Source organism: Lagenorhynchus albirostris, chromosome 3, assembly GCF_949774975.1.
Source record: "Lagenorhynchus albirostris chromosome 3, mLagAlb1.1, whole genome shotgun sequence".
Taxonomy (NCBI): Eukaryota; Metazoa; Chordata; class Mammalia; order Artiodactyla; family Delphinidae; genus Lagenorhynchus; species Lagenorhynchus albirostris.
In genome coordinates, this window is record NC_083097.1 from 51157513 (window position 1) to 51177394 (window position 19882).

Sequence of the window (19882 nt, forward strand, 5' to 3'; positions counted from 1 at the left end):
CACGCACAAAGCAAGACACAGCTGCAGTTTTGATCATTCAATTAATTTATTAAACACCCACTAAGGTTTCTGATAGATTTCCATGTGCATAAGTTTACTTTTATTTGCTAATTAAGATGTTTCTACATTACATGAAATTATGTTAATACTTCAGGAGAAATTATAGAATTTATCAATAACAAGATAAGCACACCTATGTCAGTGAAGAACAATGAGAAGTTTATGTCACATTACCAGCACTTCACAAGTTTCTCACACCTCGAGGCAGTTATTTTTATAAGAGATGGTACTAGATAAGTAAATCTCGGGGAGGGGGGGGCCTTATGAACGAGAAGTGGTGTGTTCTTAAGTCTCTTAGAAATCAACCTATGCCTTTTTTAGGGGATTTGCTATATTAATTGCCTTTATAAAAACTAACATTCAATAACAAAATGTATCACTATGTATAATCTGCATGATAAATATTTTCTGCAAGGAATAACCATAACAAAAATCCTTCACTGATAAAGTTCCTAAGGAATTTCTAGAATGAAAGTTATAAAACAAACAAGTTAGTTCTCTGGTCCCACCTAAGGCTACTGCAGTGGTATCACTTAGACATCTAGAAATAAAACTACAGTTTCTGCAAATTAAAATTGTTTTAAAAGATTTTTATTCATAAGTGTGATTTCTATTATAAGAACACAGACCTGGTCCTATAATGGAATTCAATAGGAAAAAAAATTAATTTTAGGCTGGCTCTGCTGAACACATCTACTGTGTTGTACAAAGTTTCTGTAGTTAGAAGACTAGCCTTTCAAAATGTGTCAAATACAGCTTCTCTGGTCTGCTGGGGGAAAAGAAAGGAATGCCTTATGGCTCTCAGGCATGCAAACTCAGGGTTAGAAACTTTTGACCATTAGCCTGTCAAAATTTCTACTAAGAACTGGGGATTCCAGTGCTGTCCAGTAGAGGTTTCTGTGATGATGGAAATGTTCTTTCTATATCTGCACTGTCTGGCATGGTAGCCACTAGCCACATGTGGCTTACTCAGCACTTGAAATGTGGCTAGTGCAACTGAAGAGACACATTTTCATTTAATTAATCTAAATTTCAATAGCCACATGTGGCTACACTGACAGCATAGCTCCAGATCATTATTGCAACATCCTACTGCCAGTGTTGGATTTCACATTCAAAAAGAGCACAGTATTGCCAATGTTTAAATATTAAAATTGCTCAGAGTGTGTGTGAAGTCTGAAAGTTGAAACATTTCCATTACAAAAATGACATGTGGTCATAAAAGCAAAGAATTTTCATCTATTTTTGTGAAAGCACAACAAGTGTGGGTACTACTTCATCTTTTATCCAGCTTTGATTAAAAAAAATACCAGAAAATTGGCTATCTTGATACACAGACATTCATAATTATATTACTGATTAGATGTTGCCTCAGGTGAAAATCTAGGTTGAGAAAGTTAGTTAAGGCACTGGTAAGTCTACTTTTGTTGCTCAAGGGGAAGAGCAGAGGCCAGACAAGAAGCAGGAAACTTAGAGACTCAGGGCCAGCAAAATGCTCCTGGTTCCCCAGACTCTTCCCAACCTGTGGGACAGGCAAACTGGGGCTGGGCATGGCTGCATGCATCACGGGCTGTGCTCTACAAGAGGCAACCCAATTCTCTGGCGCTCTGCAAAATTTTAGAGGAGTTGGGAGGAGACAAGTGAGGTCTGAAGATCCTGGGCTTCGCAAGTGAAATTATCATTGAGCTGGCCTAACAAACCCTACTGTTCTTGGATGCCAACTGCCCAGGAAAATTGAGTCTCAGCACTTAGTATCAGTTGGAATCTGTGGAGCACTCCCTGCCAAGCCAGGAAACCTGGGGGAGAGCAACAGGGCTATCTAGTAGACCAGCTGGTGTGTGTCACTGTGACTTTGAAGCAGTTGCACTTCATAATATTGATTTAAATATTAAAATAGTCAAATCAATATTAAAAATATTAAAAGAAGCCTTACCAAATTACGACAGTCTGCATTGAAAAATATATTCTAAAGGATTTATATCGACTGAAAATACTAACATAACAACACAATATATTCTGTCAGTCAAAAATAACCTAAAATAAAATTAAAAGCAAAACACATTTCAAGTTATGTACATTTGCATGTAATTCTGGGGATGGGTCTGATAAAGAATAGAGTAGCTTTTCAGAAGACTGTAAGTTTTAGAAATCAGAACTTAGAAAAGTGGGCCTAGAATAAGAGATCAGATAATAGACTATCAAAGATTCAAATTATTTTCTGTGCGGGCTCTTAATGAGACTAATTTCATCCTTTAAAAACTGTGGGATTGGATTATGAAATGGATGAAACCAAACCTCAATAAAAGTCATTTCTTTCCTTAAAACTCTCTAATGGCGTCTCTTGCTTACAGATAAAGGCCAAGCTCCCATACATGGAACATAAAACCTCCTTCTCTTGTACCTGAGAACTTAGAATGGTGGTCTCGATTCTTACCACTCCTGCCCCACACAGGGCTTATAATTCTTGACACACATGCCCCAGCTTTTTCTATTGTGGGCTTTGTTCACTGTACTCATTCTGTCAACTCCCACTCTCATCCTCAATCAAAATGCACTGCAGGCATTACTTTTTCTAGGTAGCCTCTTCTAACTTCTCCAGACTACGTTAGGTGCTCCTGTGTGTTTCTATAAACCCAATTACTGCACTTAATACATAATGATGAGTTCTGCTGTTTCTCCTACCAACTAAACTGTGAATTCCTTTCAGGGAAGCAAATGTGTCTTATTTATCTCCGTATCCCTGGTATTTAACGTAGTGTTTGCCATGCTAGGCACTCAGTAAATGTTTATTGAAGAAAGGACTCAATGGCATTTAACAAGACTATTATTGATAACTCTTCAATCTAGTTTAACTGAAGGTAACCTAGGCCTATGTAATTTTAGACAAAATGAGTCATAAATACAGACACACACAGTTGTTTTACTCACTGATGTTTTAGCCTCAAAGAACTAAAGATGTAAACAGATATGTATTAAGTATGAAGAACTGGGGATCCCTCTGAGAGCTTTTAGCCAACAGAAGATATGGAGAAAAGAAATACGGAACTGTATGGGGCGTAGGTCCATCAGCCTAAAAGCAATAGTTTCAAAGTATTCAGATAATCAGGTTACAGATACAAATCTAAACATAAATTCTGTCTGCATCTAGTGAAAATAACATACACTGGGTGGTAAGGATATGAACCAAATACCAATTATCTGCTTAAAGAAGTAACATGTGTTTAACAGTTACATTAATAAATTCAACTTTTACAGAATGCTACCTGCTTATCTGTAACAATTTATAAATGAATATAATAATTTATATTCTAAATGAAAATAATTTCTAAAATAATATTATTTGAAGTATTGATAATCATATATATTAAGAACTAGAAGGGATCTTAGAGATAATTTGGTACAATATTTTATAGATGAAAGACACCAAGGCCCAGCGAAGGTAAATTGCTTTGTTGAAGGTCACACAGGTAGCCAGAACGACTAGGACTTGTGTTTTTGGCCACCGTGCGGCATGCGGGATCTTAGTTCCCCGACCAGGGATTGAACCCCTGCCCCTTCAATGGAAGCGCGGACAACTAGGACTTTTGGATTTTTACTATTAAGTTCAGTTTTCCTTATGCTACATATTGCCTGGGAGGAAATGTCACTAATTTTCTCCTACAATATATTAGTGAGATTTGCATCCAAACCCAATAATAATAACAAGATCACTTCAGAAGAAAATTACTTTAGTAAAAATACATGAATTTTATTCAGATGAGATCTTTCATAAACTATTCTCAGACTATGGGAAATTTACTCAAGAATAATTCCAAGAGTTTTTTCTGGGGAAAAAAATTACTGAACGTTAAAATCTTTTAATTTGTGAACTCTTATTAGTTAATGAGGCCTGAATTTTATATAACTCTCCTGAGCCACTGATTGTCTCAGCATCCAGATAACAAATCTGATAAGCCAACTTATTATCTCTACAATTAACAGAAGTAAAACTTACAAATAACTGGATCAACTCTTGTGTCACTACAATTATCATTTTTAACCATGTTACCCACTCAATAGGATGAGACCATATGTTTGCATGTAGCATTTTCTAATAATTTTTTAAAGTTTTTTTTTTTACTTATTTTTTTCATACTGATAACCAAAGGATTGTATTTTCCTAAAATATAGTTTTCAAAAATACATAAACTACAGCAAAGGCAAAACAAACCCTTAAAAACCTAGTAGATCTGTGTTTCTCTCCAAATAACTGACTAAGCTATTTAAACAAAAGGATTTCTTTTTAAGGAGGCCATAGGACTAAGTTAGGTTATGGAAAAGCTACAAGTGTGAGCACTTCCATGGCTGTAATGTTAGAAAAGGGATGTGGATGTAGCTTCCCTAGAATCTTCACAAGGTAAGCATATGCTAAGAGGAGTTATGAGGCTCTCCCAGTCTTACTGAGGTCAAGCCAGATAGGAGTGCTGGGTGAAGGAAGAATCAGTACACCTTTCCAGCCTGTGAGGTTATGTGTACTTACCTGATTTCATCATAATGAATTCACCTGCAGCCATGTCTGTAGGCTACCAAATTGAAAATTTATAACTGCACCACAGTGAGGTACTTACAATCTTTGGTGCTGTACCATGATAATTAGTTGACTTTCGATGCTGCTACAATAAGTATTTAACTTATTGGGCATAAGGGATATCCAAGTATCATTGAGAAAATTAAAAAAATGTAGAAACATTTATATCTACAACTATGTGTTTGAAAATGCTAACTCATATAAAATTTCCATTGTTATATAAAGGCTTTCATGATGTAACTCCCTGACTCTTAAATTTTAAAAAATACAGAATAAAATTCTTAATCCTAAATTTTTGTCACTGCTCCTGAGGTTTATGATTGAAGTCAAAGAGAGAAACACCCCAAACTAGTCATTTATGAAACCATAAATTCAGTGGAAACCTGCTTCAAAACTACAAATTATTTCAGACAAATATATATGTATGTTCACATTTATAAAAAATTTCCACATTACTCATAGAAACAAGCGTCATAAAATTTACATACCGAATACAATAAAAATCAGTTCTAATGAAGATTTAGCTGTTATCCTCCTAAATAAAAAGTTCTGTGTTTGAGGTAACTCTTTAAGACATGCCAATATGGCATATTTGTAAAACAACCCAGGAGTCTATCTTAAAAATCCTGCCCAACACAGCATCATCTCTATGAGACCTACAAGTAGGCTGAACTAGACTTGTCTTTTTAAGCAAGGAAGAAATATTTTGTTACAAAAACCAAGGAGGCAGGTACTAGAAACTCTGCATCTCAGAAAACAGTGAAATTTTGTTATAAATACTTTCATTATCATCTTCCTGCTGATGCCATTCATTTAAAAAGTTCTAGTCAAGACCAATAAAGCAGCTTCATCTCCTGTGACATCCAAAAAAAGCCAAGATTTAAAAACAACAGTGAAAAACTTCACTCTCATTTTACATTATCATAGGATATAAAGCTATGAAAATTTTCAGTGTCAAGCGCAAAGCATTATCCCCTACCTCACTTTAACACTGGAAGGTGGACACTTAATTCAGCAGTACTCATTAACTGCTAAGTATATTGCCTGTGTTGACTGTAGTAAAGCCATTTACAATCAACTTATGAAGTAATAACACTAGCCAGACACACACACAGAGGAATACCAAAAACAATGAGTTTTGTTGCACAAATATCCATACTTGGGGCATGGCTATCAGGTAATAAGACTGATTCAATACTCTATAATCATAGTACATTAAAATACTGCCAGACAGTAATGGCCCCATATATGAAAAAATGTCTATATGGAAAAGGCTGTGATTTATTGCCAAGCATAATTATATAGCAAATTTCAAGGAAAGTCTAATAATTTTCAAAACCATATTTTTAAATTTAATGGGTCAGGCCAAAGTCTCAGTTACTTTTTGGAGATTTCAGAACTATTAGGGGCAGAGGAATGCTTTTCCTTTTTTCTCTTCTTTTTGTCCTTTTTGTGATGCTTCCCCTTTTTTGACTTACTCTTTTTCTCTTTTTTCTTTTCTTTCTTCTGATATCTTTGTTTCTTTTGTTTTGAAGTGTCCTCTTCAGTGGAACTGGATGAATAAGACCTATGAGTAATAATGCATGCTGACTGATAATTGTATTTATGGTTGATGGGTACATTTAAATGGAATTTGAACTGCCTTAAATCCTTCTTGGAATAAGGTGGGAGTATAAATATAAAGGAATTCAAACAAAATGTGCTTTATATATTTGTATTCTCTTAAAATACGGTATTCAGAGTTTTTGCCACTTAGCCAGAGAAACTAACAAAACAAATGTCTCTATTCTGCCCAGTTCTAGTTATGAGTTTTAAATTCAGTAAGGATGAAATAATTTTTCTGTGATTTTCAGTTTTTCATCCTGTGTACCCTTCAAAATCTTTCTTACAAGGCAAAGAAAATATCATTTACCAGCCCTCATTATATACACATTCACTTGTGTATATAATAACTTGTTCGCATATTCTCTTAAAAGAGCCACAAAGGATACAATTATATAAAAAGGGCTACAGTTGTACCTCCGTATAAATGAATGAAAGCTGAAAATTAGCAAAATAAAAGCACTTTTGTTTTATTTTATTTTTCAAGTTAAAGTACTTGATTCTTTTACATGCAGAGTGATACAGATGAACACTTGCATTCTGAAATAATTTTCACTAGTTACAGAAAGAATGCTTTTAAATGTATACTCTATATAAATGAATGACAATAACTTATAATTATACTTTATTTTTCTTATATTACTCGAATACTAAATTGGGAAAATAAACTGTAGAATTCTTTCCTCTAATGAAAAATAACAAAAAACGAACAAAAAACCCCATCTCTCTTAAGAGATGTATTAAAAGATGTGCAACACTATCCAGACCCCAAATATGTGTGACTGAACAGAAACTGAGTTAATTTAAAATCTAAAAGGCATCCCAGAGATAGCTGAGTGATCTAAACATTAGAAGTTAAAACCCAAACTAAGAAAACCTAAAAGACATACAGTAGAAGGCAAAGTAAACAACATGAGACTACAAGGTTGTGTCTGTAGAGTGACTCACTGTGCGAATTCCTTGACTGCCTTCCTTGATCAGGGACTCTCAGCCTCCCCCCGTTTCTGTAACATTGTGTTCCTTCCTTTTCCTTGTCCATCTTCTCAGACTCTGGCCATCTCCTGAGCTTATTTTCTCATGTATTCTCTTGCACTCTCTTCAACTCTTTTTCTCAACTCTTGCCTACTTTCCTGTTTAAAGACCTGCTTGACCTCTACATTCTAACTAGCGCTGCTTCTCCGCCTGCACTTTTTTCTTTGGCTTTCTGGACCTGGGTTCTCTTTAAGGCAGAATGTTATACTTTGGCAGAGCAACCACATCAGGTGGCGTTACCTTTGCTAAGTGTACTTAGAAAAGTTCTTTTAATTTCAGGCCCTGTCTGAGGTGGGGGAGGCCCAAGGTAGAGAGGCTTGAGTAAATAATATGTTACTCTAAAACCAGTACATGAAAATTTGGAAGAAAACAGAAAATCTCACTTCTCCTGTAAGCGATCCACATGCTGTGCTAATGCAAATGATTAAACAATACACTCATCAGACTACACAATACACTGAGCTCCACCTTCCTGTGTTAGTTCTTAAACATTATTAACTCCCAACACCTGAAAGTGAGTTAACTTTTCCAATTTATAAAGTAGCTGAGGGTGTTAGAATGTATATATTACATGCTCTATAAAAACCACAAAGTGACAACACCTGATGTGCAGAACCTACTGTCAGAGAGCTAAGGTCCAAGCTAGATATTACTACCTGCTAAATTCCCTAAAAAGTGTCTATATGTACATGTTTATTCTAGTGTAAATGAAAGTGCACTCATGAACCAAGGAAGAAGTTGCCTCTTAAGTCTTTTGATCAATTTCTTTAACCAGTTTTTGTTAAAAGAGTTGATAGTAAAAATTCATAGGTGGCTGATGAGAATTCTGAAAGATCTGAAGGTATTTTTAGCATGATAAATGAGTACATAAATCCTATTAATAAATTAATTTCTTACCATGGCAATGATATTTTGAGAATACAAATATTTAAGCTCCAAACTCATACATATGAGGACAAAATATATATGTGAAGAATTTAGACATACGTCCAATTGAAAACTTATGTTCTAAAACTTAAAAATTCTAGAATACAAATAGAATACATAAAAGAAGTGGGTGGAAATGTCATGAAGAACCTAGGGGTAAGACAGGAATAAAGACACAGACACAGAGAATGGACTTGAGGATATGGGGAGGGGGAAGGGTAAGCTGTGACAAAGTGAGAGAGTGGCATGGACATGTGTACACTACCAAATGTAAGGTAGATAGCTAGTGGGAAGCAGTCTCATAGCACAGGGAGACCAGCTCGGTGCTTTGTGACGGCCTGGAGAGGTGGGATAGGGAGGGTGGGAGGGAGGGAGATGCAAGAGGGAAGAGATGGGAACATATGTATATGTATAACTGATTCACTTTGTTATAAAGCAGAAACTAACACACCATTGTAAAGCAATTATACTCTAATAAAGATGTAAAAAAAAAAAAAAGTGGGCGGGGCTGTTATTTATTTATACTTTGATTTGCTCCAAAAAAGAAAATTTAAGGTGGCTGAGTGCTGACTTTATTTTTGATTCCTGACATGAAGGATTTTCTTATTTTCAGAAACAACTGAACACCTAACTTTCATTAAGATAATATTAAATTAACTGGACTATAACATGAAAAATAAAATTTTATAATCCATCTGGATCCATAGTCCTGCTTTTTTTAAAAAAATGTTAAAAAATACCTTTTCCTTTTTTTTTTCAACTTGATTTTCTCTTTGCTTTTTTCTTTTTTCTTCTCCTCTTCTTCATTTATTCCTGTGTGTTGAGGGGAAAGAATCAGGTCACCATCAGTTTATATACTAATATGATATGTATACATTTTTTGATTTTGGTTGTTGGTTGGTGAATTTCACTGTTAGGATACTGCACTTTTTTTGTAACAATGTCCCCTTTCTTGACTATTTTTACTCATTAAAAACATTATAAAAGTACTATATGCTTTTAATACAGATTTCAAATCTACTAAGTACATTAAGTAAAAAATTCAAATATTTCATTTCTAATTCCTAAAGCAAATCAATGTCGACTGTTTGGTGGGTACTATTCCAGGCCTTGAGAAACGAAACAATACAATCATGTATAATTTTTAAAATCTTCTTTTTCAAGCAGAATTAGGATCATGAAATCCTAGGGTCATGGGACAATAACCACATCTAATATTTATGTCGTTGGTATCTCGGAAGGAGAGAATACATACTATTCTCTATCTTGTTTATTAAATACACAATTTGGTGTGTATTCTTCTAGGCTTTCTCTATACATAACCAAATACACACAAACATTCACTTATACAAACATAATTACATGTAAGTCCCAAGTTTTTATGTCATTTGAAAAATGGATTGTGGCATATAATACATATTTTCCAACTTATTTCTTTCACTTAACACTTTTTTTGATATTCTTTTATTCTAACACTATTTGCTGAAAAGACTATTCTTTCTATACAGAACTGCCTTTCCACCTCTGTCAAAAATCAATTGAACTTCTGCTTCTAGGAAGATGAAGTAGATGTACTTTTCCTATTCCTCCCATTAAATATAACTACAAACCCCAGACATTACAAAAACAAGCATAAGAAGACTGTAAAAGGTGGAAAGACAGACACTAGCTAGGGATCTTGAAATCCAGAAAACGACACACTGCTGAGTTCCCTGAAATTTCTTTTTGCTTTATATAGCCCAGACTTACAGCTGAAGAAGCCGGCAACCTGGCAATATCAACAGGTGCAGACAAAAATACCCCAACAATAGCCTGCTCTCTCTAGCCAAAGGACCAAGAAAGGGACAGCCTAGTGACAGGAAAATTTTAGATAGTAACTGCCATTTCCAGCCAAACACCACAGAAAAAAATGGGGCACCACCCCCACCCATATTACCAAAGGCTGAGTGAAGAACACAGACTTCCCCCCGTGAGTCTGTGATGAGACATCTCAATCCCCCTTCCTGAGAAGTCTAAGTGGTGAGACAAACTTTCATTCCCACTGACCAGTAATAAGACCTCCATTAACAGTGTCAGTGGAGACCACGCAAGGAGCCTGGACTGCCAACCCCACCCAGCAGTAATGAGGCACTCCTCCCCTCCATGCTTAAGTATTGTCAGAAGAGACCTAATGAAAGTCAGTGCTTTCACTGTCACCCAGGGGTAACAAGACTACCCTCACCATGGTGTCAGGGGGCACCACACAGGGAGCTGAAATTCCGACCTTCACCCAGCAGTAAGAAGAAGCCGTGTCCACCTTAGGTTTTGGTAGAGGCTGAGTGGTGAAACTGAACTTTTATTTTCATCTGGCAGGAACAAGTTGGCATCCTCAATTTTCCTTCTGGAGTGGTACCAGAGAAAATCAGATAAAACAAAAGGTTTAAAGAAAAGCCAGAGTTTTATATATGTCCAAATTTCAACTGAAAAGAAATCATCAAATGAAGAACCAGAAAGACCTCTAATTGAATACAAAATTAAGCAACAGATGACAACACCACAATGACAGAAATATTAGAATTATCTGAAAAAGATTTCAATGCAGCCATCATAAAAATGCTTCAATGGGCAACTATGAACATGCTTGAAACAATGAAAAAACAGAAATCCCCAAAGAAATAAAAAAATCCAAAGAAGAGGGCTTCCCTGGTGGCTCAGTGGTTAAGAATCCACCTGCCAATGCAGGGGACACAGGTTCGATCCCTCGTCTGGGAAGATCCCACGTGTCGCGGAGCAACTAAGCCCGTGTGCCACAAATACTAAGCCTGCACTCTAGAGCCCGCATGTCACAACTACTGAAGCCCGCATGCCTAGAGCCCATGCTCCACAACAAGAGAAGCCACGACAATGAGAAGCCCATGCACTGCAACAAAGACTAGCCCCTGCTCGTTGCAACTAGAGAAAGCCTGCACACAGCAACAAAGACCCAACACAGCCAAAAATAAAAACAAATAAATTAATTAATTTTAAAAAAATCCAAGAAGAAACAAATAGAAATTTTAGAACTAAAAATACAATAAACTGAAATTAAAAACTCAGTGGAAGGGCTCAAGAGCAGAATGGAAACACAGAGGAAATAATCACTGAATAGGAAGACAAAACAATATAAATCACCCTATCTGAATGATGGAGAGAAAAAAGACTTAAAAAGAACAGAGCTTCAGAAAGCTGTGGGATAACAGCAAAAGAGCTAATATTTATGTCATTAGAGTCCTGCAAAGCAAGGATAAAGGAGGCTAAAAAAAAAGGTGCTTGAAGAAATAATTGCTGAAAACTTCCTAAATTTGGTAAGACATAAACCTACAAATTCAAAATAAATTCAAAGAAATTCATATCAAGACACATCATAACTAAGCATCTGAAAACTAATGACAAAGAAAAAATATTGAAAACAGAGAAAAATGATATGTTACTTATAGAAGCAAAACAATTAGAATGAAAGCACATTTCTTATCAGAAAAGATGGAAGCCAGAATGAAGTGGAATCCTGGATTCCTCTACCCAGTGAAAATATTCTTCAAAAATGAAAAGACAGATGGCTTCACAGGCGAATTCTATCAAACGTTTAGAGAACAGCTAACACCCATCCTTCTCAAACTCTTCCAAAATATAGCAGAGGGAGGAATACTCCCAAACTCATGCCACAAGGCCACCATCACTCTGATAACAAAACCAGACAAAGATGTCACAAAGAAAGAACACTACAGGCCAATAACACTGATGGACAGAGATGCAAAAATCCTCAACAAAATACTAGCAAACACAATCCAACGGCACATTAAAAGGATCATACACCATGATTAAGTGGGGTATACCCCAGGGATGCAAGGATTCTTCAATATACGCAAATCAATGTGATACACCATATTAACAAATTGAAGGAGAAAACCCATATAATCATCTCAATAGATGCAGAGAAAGCTTTTGACAAAATTCAACACCCATTTATGATAAAAACTCTCCAGAAAGTAAGCATAGAGGGAACTTACCTCAACATAATAAAGGCCATATATGACAAACCCACAGCTAACATCATCCTCAAGGGTGAAAAACTGAAACCATTTCCACTAAGATCAGGAACAAGACAACGTTGCCCACTCTCACCACTCTTATTCAACATAGTTTTGGAAGTCTTAGCCACAGCAATCAGAGAAGAAAAAGAAATAAAAGGAATCCAAATTGGAAAAGAAGTAAAGCTGTCACGGTTTGCACATGACACGATACTATACATAGAGAATCTTAAAGATGCTACCAGAAAACTACTAGAGCTAATCAATGAATTTGGTAAAGTAGCAGGATACAAAATTAATGCACAGAAATCTCTTGCATTCCTATACACTAATGATGAAAAATCTGAAAGTGAAATCAAGAAAACACTCCCATTTACCACTGCAACAAAAAGAATAAAGTATCTATGAATAAACCTAACTAAGGAGACAAAAGACCTGTATGCAGAAATTATAAGACAGTGATGAAAGAAATTAAAGATGATACAAATAGATGGACAGATATACCATGTTCTTGGATTGGTAGAATCAACATTGTGAAAATGACTCTACTACCCAAAGCAATCTACAGATTCAATGCAATCCCTGTCAAACTACCACTGGCATTTTTCACAGAACTAGAACAAAAAATCTCACAATTTGTATGGAAACACAAAAGACCCTGAATAGCCAAAGCAATCTTGAGAAACAAAAACAGAGCTGGAGGAATCAGGCTCCCTGACTACAGACTATACTACAAAGCTACAGTAATTAAGACCGTATGGTACTGGTACAAAAACAGAAATATAGATCAATGGAACAGGATAGAAAGCCCAGAGATAAACCCATGCACATATGGTCACCTTATCTTTGATAAAGGAGGCAAGAATATACAGTGGAGAAAAGACAGCCTCTTAGATAAGTGGTGCTGAGAAAACTGGAGAGCTACATGTAAAAGAATGCAATTAGAACACTCCCTAACACCATACACAAAAATAAACTCAAAATGGATTAAAGAACTAAATGTAAGGCCAGACACTATTAAAGTGTTAGAGGAAAACATAGGCAGAACACTCTATGACATAAATCACAGCAAGATCCTTTTTGACCCACCTCCTAGAGAAATGGAAATAAAAACAAAAATAAACAAATGGGACCTAATGAAACTTAAAAGCTTTTGCACAGCAAAGGAAACCATAAACAAGATGAAAAGACAACTCTCAGAATGGGAGAAAATATTTCCAAATGAAACAACTGACAAAGGATTAATCTCCAAAATTTACAAGCAGCTCATGCAGCTCAGTATCAGAAAAACAAACAACCCAATCCAAAAATGGGCAGAAGACCTAAATAGAAATTTCTCCAAATAAGACATACAGACTGCCAACAAACACATGAAAGAATGCTCAACATTATTAATCATTAGAGAAATGCATATCAAAACTACAATGAGATATCACCTCACACAAGTCAGAATGGCCATCATCAAAAACTCTACAAACAGTAATGCTGGAGAGGGTGTGGAGAAAAGGGAACCCTCTTGCACTGTTGGTGGGACTGTAAATTGCTACAGCCACTATGGAGAATGGAGGTTCCTTAAAAAACTAAAAATAGAACCATCATATGACCCAGCAATCCAACTACTGGGCATATACCCCGAGAAAAACTTAATTCAAAAAGAGTCATGTACCACAATGTTCATTGCAGCTATATTTACAATAGCCAGGACATGGAAGCAACCTAAGTGTCCATCAACAGACGAATGGATAAACAAGATGTGGCACATATATATACAATGGAATATTACTCAGCCATAAAAAGAGATGAAATTGAGTTATTTGTAGTGAGGTGGATGGACCGAGAGTCTGTCATACAGAGTGAAGTAAGTCAGAAAGAGAAAAACAAATACTGTATGCTAACGTATATATATATATGGAATCTAAAAATAAGAAAAATGGTCATGAAGAACCTAGGGGCAAGACGGGAATAAAGACGCAGACCTACTAGAGAATGGACTTGAGGATATGGGGAGGGGGATGGGTAAGCTGGTACAAAGTGAGAGAGAGGCATGGACATATATACACTACCAAACGTAAAATAGATAGCTAGTGGGAAGCAGCCGCATAGCACAGGGAGATTAGCTTGGTGTTTTGTGACCACCTAGAGGGGTGGGATAGGGAGGGTGGGAGGGAGGGAGACGCAAGAGGGAAGAGATATGGGGATATATGTACATGTATAACTGATTCACTTTGTTATAAAGCAGAAACTAACACACCATTGTAAAACAATTATACTCCAATAAAGATGTTAAAAAAAATGAAAAGAAATCAAGATGTTCTCAGATAAAGGAAAACTAAAAGAATCTGTCACCAGCAGACATTCCCCATAAGAATGGCTACAGGAAGTTATCTAAAGGAAAGGAAATGCTGTAACATCAAGAAGAAAGAACACAATAAGCAAAAATATGGGTGCAACAGGCTTTCTTTCTTTTGAATTTCTAAATTTTGTTTGAGGGTGGAAGCAAAAACTATAACAGTGTCTGATGTAGTTCTATGTGTATGCAGGGAACATACTGAGGATGACTATAAATGGGAGAGGGTAAAAGTACATAAAGAGAGGTTAGTTTTCTACATTTCACTTGAACTAGTAAAATGACAACATCAGTAGATTATGATAAATTATGTATACATAATGTAATACCTAGAGTAACCATTGAAAATGTTATACAGAACACTACAGAAAAAACTTTAAACATTATGGATATATTCAAAGACACTATAGATACATCAAAATGGAACTGTACAAGTGTTCAAGTGACACTATAGTGAAATCAAAGCACTATAGACAATCCTAAAAAAATACTCCATGGGAACCCACAGAAAGGTAGGGAAAAAAAAGAACAGAGATATAAAAAAACAGAATAATCAGAAAACAAATAATAAAATGGCAGACTTAAGCCCTAACATATAATTATATTAAACTTCAAAAGAATACCAATGGGGCTTCCCTGGTGGCGCAGTGGTTGAGAATCTGCCTGCTAATGCAGGGGACACGAGTTTGAGCCTTGGTCTGGGAAGATCCCACATGCCACGGAGCGGCTGGGCCCATGAGCCACAACTACTGAGCCTGCGTGTCTGGAGCCTGTGCTCCGCAACAAGGGAGGCCGCGATAGTGAGAGGCCCACGCACCGCGATGAAGAGTGGCCCCCCGCTTACCACTAGAGAAAGCCCTCGCACAGAAATGAAGACCCAACACAGCCAAAAATAAATGAATAAACAAAAACAAACAAAAAAAGCCAAGCATTAAAAAAAAAATACCAATGAAATTGGCAGAGTGGATTGAGAAATATGACTCATCTACATGCTGTCTATAAGGCTCTCACCTCAAATATAATGATATAGGCACACTGAAAGCAAAAGGACAGAAATGGAGATGTAACACAAACATCAAAGGAAAGCTAGAATGGCTATATTAATATCAGATAAAACAGACTTTAGAACAAAGAAAATAACCAGTGAGAGAGACAGACATTATATAACAATAAAGGTTTCAACCCACTAAGAAGACATAGCAATCCTAAGTGTGTATGCACCAAACAACAGAGCTGAAAAATACATGAAACAAAAACGATAGACCTGAAGGGAGAAACAGACAAATCCATGATAGCTGGAGACTTCAACATCCTTCTCTCAGCAACTGACAGAAACTACACATAAAGTTAGCAAGGATATAGAAGAACTCAACAACACCATAAATTAACAGAATCTAGGGCTTCCCTGGTGGCACAGTGGTTGAGAGTCCGCCTGCCGATGCAGGGGATATGGGTTCGTGCCCCGGTCTGGGAAGATCTCACATGCCGCGGAGCGGCTAGGCCCGTGAGCCATGGCCGCTGAGCCTGTGCGTCTGGAGCCTGTGCTCCGCAACGGGAGAGGCCACAACAGTGAGAGGCCCGCATACCGCAAAAAAAATAAATAAAAATTTAAAAAAAGTTATACATTGTGACCAAGTGTGATTTATTCAAGGGATGCAAAGCTGGTTGAATATTCAAAAATCAATTAATGTAATCCACTGTATTAAGAGGCTAAAGAAGAAAAATTGTAGGATCATATCAACTGATGCAGAAAATGCATTTGGCAAAACCTGACACCCATTCATGATAAAAACTCTTTAAAAATAGGAATAGAGGGAAACTTCCTCAACTTGATAAAGAGCTGCTACCAAAAGAATGTACAGCTAACCATTAAGGTCTGTATGGTTTTTCCCCCTAGAAGTGGAATCCAGATAAGAATTCATCTCTCACTGTTCTTTTTCAACATAGTGCTATAAGTTCTAGCCATAGCAATAAATCAAGAAAGGAAAACAAAAGGCTTACAGATCAAAATGGAAGAAATAAAACTGTTCTTATTTGCAGATGACATGATGGTTTACATAGAAAGTTCCAAAGAATCTACCAAAAACTCCTAGAACTAATCAGTGAGTTTAGCAAAGATAAAAGATAAACATAAAGTCATTTGTACTTCTATATACTTGTAATGAACATGCAGACAACGAAAGAAAAAAAAAACATTTACAATTTATCAAAAAAAAATTTCTAGGTATAATCCTAAAACTACACCATGCTGAGAAAAGAAATCAAAGATTTAAATAAACAGAGAGACATACTGGATTTATGGGTTGGAATACTCAACACAGTAAAGGTGTCAATTCTCCCCAAATTGATAAACATGTTTAAGGCAATGCCTATCAAAATTCCAGCAAGATTCTTTATAGATATAAACATTATTCTAAAATTTATATGGAAGGGAAAAGAAACTAAAATAGTTGAAACAATTTTGAAAAAGAAGAATAAAGTAGAAAAAATCAGTCCCTCCAACTTTGAGACTTATTATATAGCTACATTAATCAAGACGGGGTGGCGGGATAGATACATAGATCAATGGAACATTATAGACAGCCCAGAAACAAACCAACACAAATAGGACCAACTTATTTTTGGCAAGAGCACAAAAGCAATTCAGTGGAAGAAAGATAGCCTTTCAATAAACAGTGCTGGAACAAGTGGTCATTCTTAAGCAAAATACTAAGTGCTCTAAGTTTCACATTTTATACAATAATCAAATCAAATGGATGATGGACCTAATGTAAAATATAAATCTACAAAAACTTTAGAAAAAAGTAAAGGAGACCAAGAGACAGGCAAAGAGTTACACTTGAAACCAAAGCACAATCTATAAGAGGAAAAATTAATAAATTGGACTTTATCAAAATTAAAAAACTATTGTTCTGTGAAACACCTATTAAGAGGATGAAAAGAAAAGCTACATATTGGGATATATATTTGCAAACCAGGCATCTAAAAAAGGACTAGTATCTAACGAGGGGAAGATGGCGAAGTGTAAGACGCAGAGATCACCTTCCTCCCCACAGATACACCAGAAATACATCTACACGTGGAACAACTCCTACAGAACACCTACTGAACACTGGCAGACCTCAGACCTCCCAAAACGCAAGAAAGTCCCCACGTACCTGGGTAGGGCAAAAGAAAGAAGAATAAACAGAGACAAAAGGATAGGGACCGGACCTGCACCAGTGGGAGGGAGCTGTGAAGGAGGAAAGGTTTTCACACACTAGGAAGCCCCTTTGCGGGTGGAGACTGCAGGTGGCGGAGGGGGAAGCTTCGGAGCCACGAAGCAGAGCACAGCAACAGGGGTGCGGAGGGCAAAGCAGAGAGATACTCGCAGAGGATCGGTGCGGACCAGCACTCAACAGCCTGAGAGTTTTGTCTGCTCACCCGCCGGGGTGGGCGGGGCTGGGAGCTGAGGCTCGGGCTTTGGTCAGAGAGCAGGGAGAGGACTCGGGTTGGCGGTGTGAACATAGCCTGCAGGGGTTTAGTGCACCACAGCTAGCCGGGAGGGAGTCCCGGGAAAAGTGTGGACCTGCCGAAGAGGCAAGAGACTTTTTCTTCCCTCTTTGTTTCCTGGTGCGCAAGGAGAGGGGATTAAAAGCACTGATTAAAGGAGCTCCAGAGACGGGCGCGAGCCGCGGCTAAAAGCGCGGACCCCAGAGACGGGCATGAGATGCTAAGGCTGCTGCTGCCGCCACCAAGAAGCCTGTGTGCGAGCACAGGTCACTATCAACACCCCCCTTCCGGGGAACCTGTGCAGCCCGCCACTGCCAGGGTCCCGGGATCCAGTGACAACTTCCCCGGGAAAACGCACGGCGCGCGTCAGGCTGGTGCAATGTCATGCTGGCCTCTGCCGCCGCAGGCTCGCCCCACACTCTGTAACACCCCCCCCCACCCCCCACCGCCTGAGTGAGCCAGCGTCCCTGAAGCAGCTGCTCCTTTAACCCTGTCCTGTCTGAGCGAAGAACAGATGCCCTCCCGTGACCTCCATGCAGAGGCGGGGCCAAATACAAAGCTGAGCCCCAGGAGCCGTGACAACAAAGAAGAGAAAGGGAAATCCCTCCCAGCAGCCTCAGAAGCAGTGGATTAAATCTCCACAATCAACTTGATGTACCCTGCATCTGTGGAATACCTGAATAGACAACGAATCATCCCAAATTGAGGAGGTGGACTTGGAGAGCAAGATTTATGATTTTTTCCCCTTTTTCTTTTTTTGTGAGTGTGTATGTGTATGCTTCTGTGTGAGATTTTGTCTGTATAGCTTTGCTTTCACTATTTGTCCGAGGGTTCTGTTTTTTTTCTTAAAAAAATTTTTTTTCTTAATAATTATTTTAATAACTTTATTTTATTTTATCTTACTTTTTTATCTTCTTTCTTTCTTTCCTTCCTTCCCTCCTTCCCTCCTCCCTCTCTCCTTCCCTCCCTCCCTTCTTCGTTCCTTCCTTCGTTCCTTCCTTTCTTTCTTTCCTTTCTTTCTACTTTTTCTCCCTTTTATTCTGAGCCGTGTGGATGAAAGGCTCTTGGTGCTCCAGCCAGGAGTCAGTGCTGTAACTCTGAGGTGGGAGAGCCAACTTCAGGACACTGGTCCACAAGAGACCTCCCAGCTCCACATAAAATCAAATGGCGAAAATCTCCCAGACATATCCATCTCAACACCAGCACCCAGCTTCACTCAACGACCAGCAAACTACAGTGCTGGACACCCTATGCCAAACAACTAGCAAGACAGGAACAAAACCCCACCCATTAGCAGAGAGGCTGCCTAAAATCATAATAAGTCCACAGACACCCCAAAACACACCACGAGACGTGGACCTGCCCACCAGAAAGACAAGATCCAGCCTCATCCACCAGAACACAGGCACTAATCCTCTCCAACAGGAAGCCTACACAACCCACTGAACCAACCTTAGCCACTGGGGACAGACACCAAAAACAACGGGAACTACGAGCCTGCAGCCTGCAAAAAGGAGACCCCAAACACAGTAAGACAAGCAAAATGAGAAGACAGAAAAACACACAGCAGATGAAGAAGCAAGATAAAAACCCACCAGACCTAACAAATGAAAAGGAAATAGGCAGTCTACCTGAAAAAGAATTCAGAATAATGATAGTAAAGATGATCCAAAATCTTGGAAATAGAATAGACAAAATGCAAGAAACATTTAACAAGGACCTAGAAGAACTAAAGATGAAACAAGCAACGATGAACAACAAAATAAATAAATTAAAACTACTCTAAATGGGATCAATAGCAGAATAACT

At 37.6% G+C, this 19882-nt stretch overlaps 1 protein-coding gene across 2 annotated transcripts in view; it reads right to left on the minus strand.

Annotated features, from left to right (window-relative positions):
- The window catches only part of SREK1IP1 (SREK1 interacting protein 1), an 84866-nt gene that overhangs the window by 23000 nt on the left and 41984 nt on the right, over nt 1-19882 (minus strand). The window contains exons 4-5 of one of the 2 annotated variants that reach the window (XM_060143002.1): nt 8929-9001; nt 6106-6194 (exon numbers count right to left, since the gene is read on the minus strand). In XM_060143002.1, the coding sequence (XP_059998985.1) occupies nt 6106-6194; nt 8929-9001 (162 nt within the window). Of the gene's footprint in view, nt 1-42; nt 6195-8928; nt 9002-19882 lie in introns of those variants that run through there. The other variant, XM_060143003.1, reaches the window with a different exon arrangement.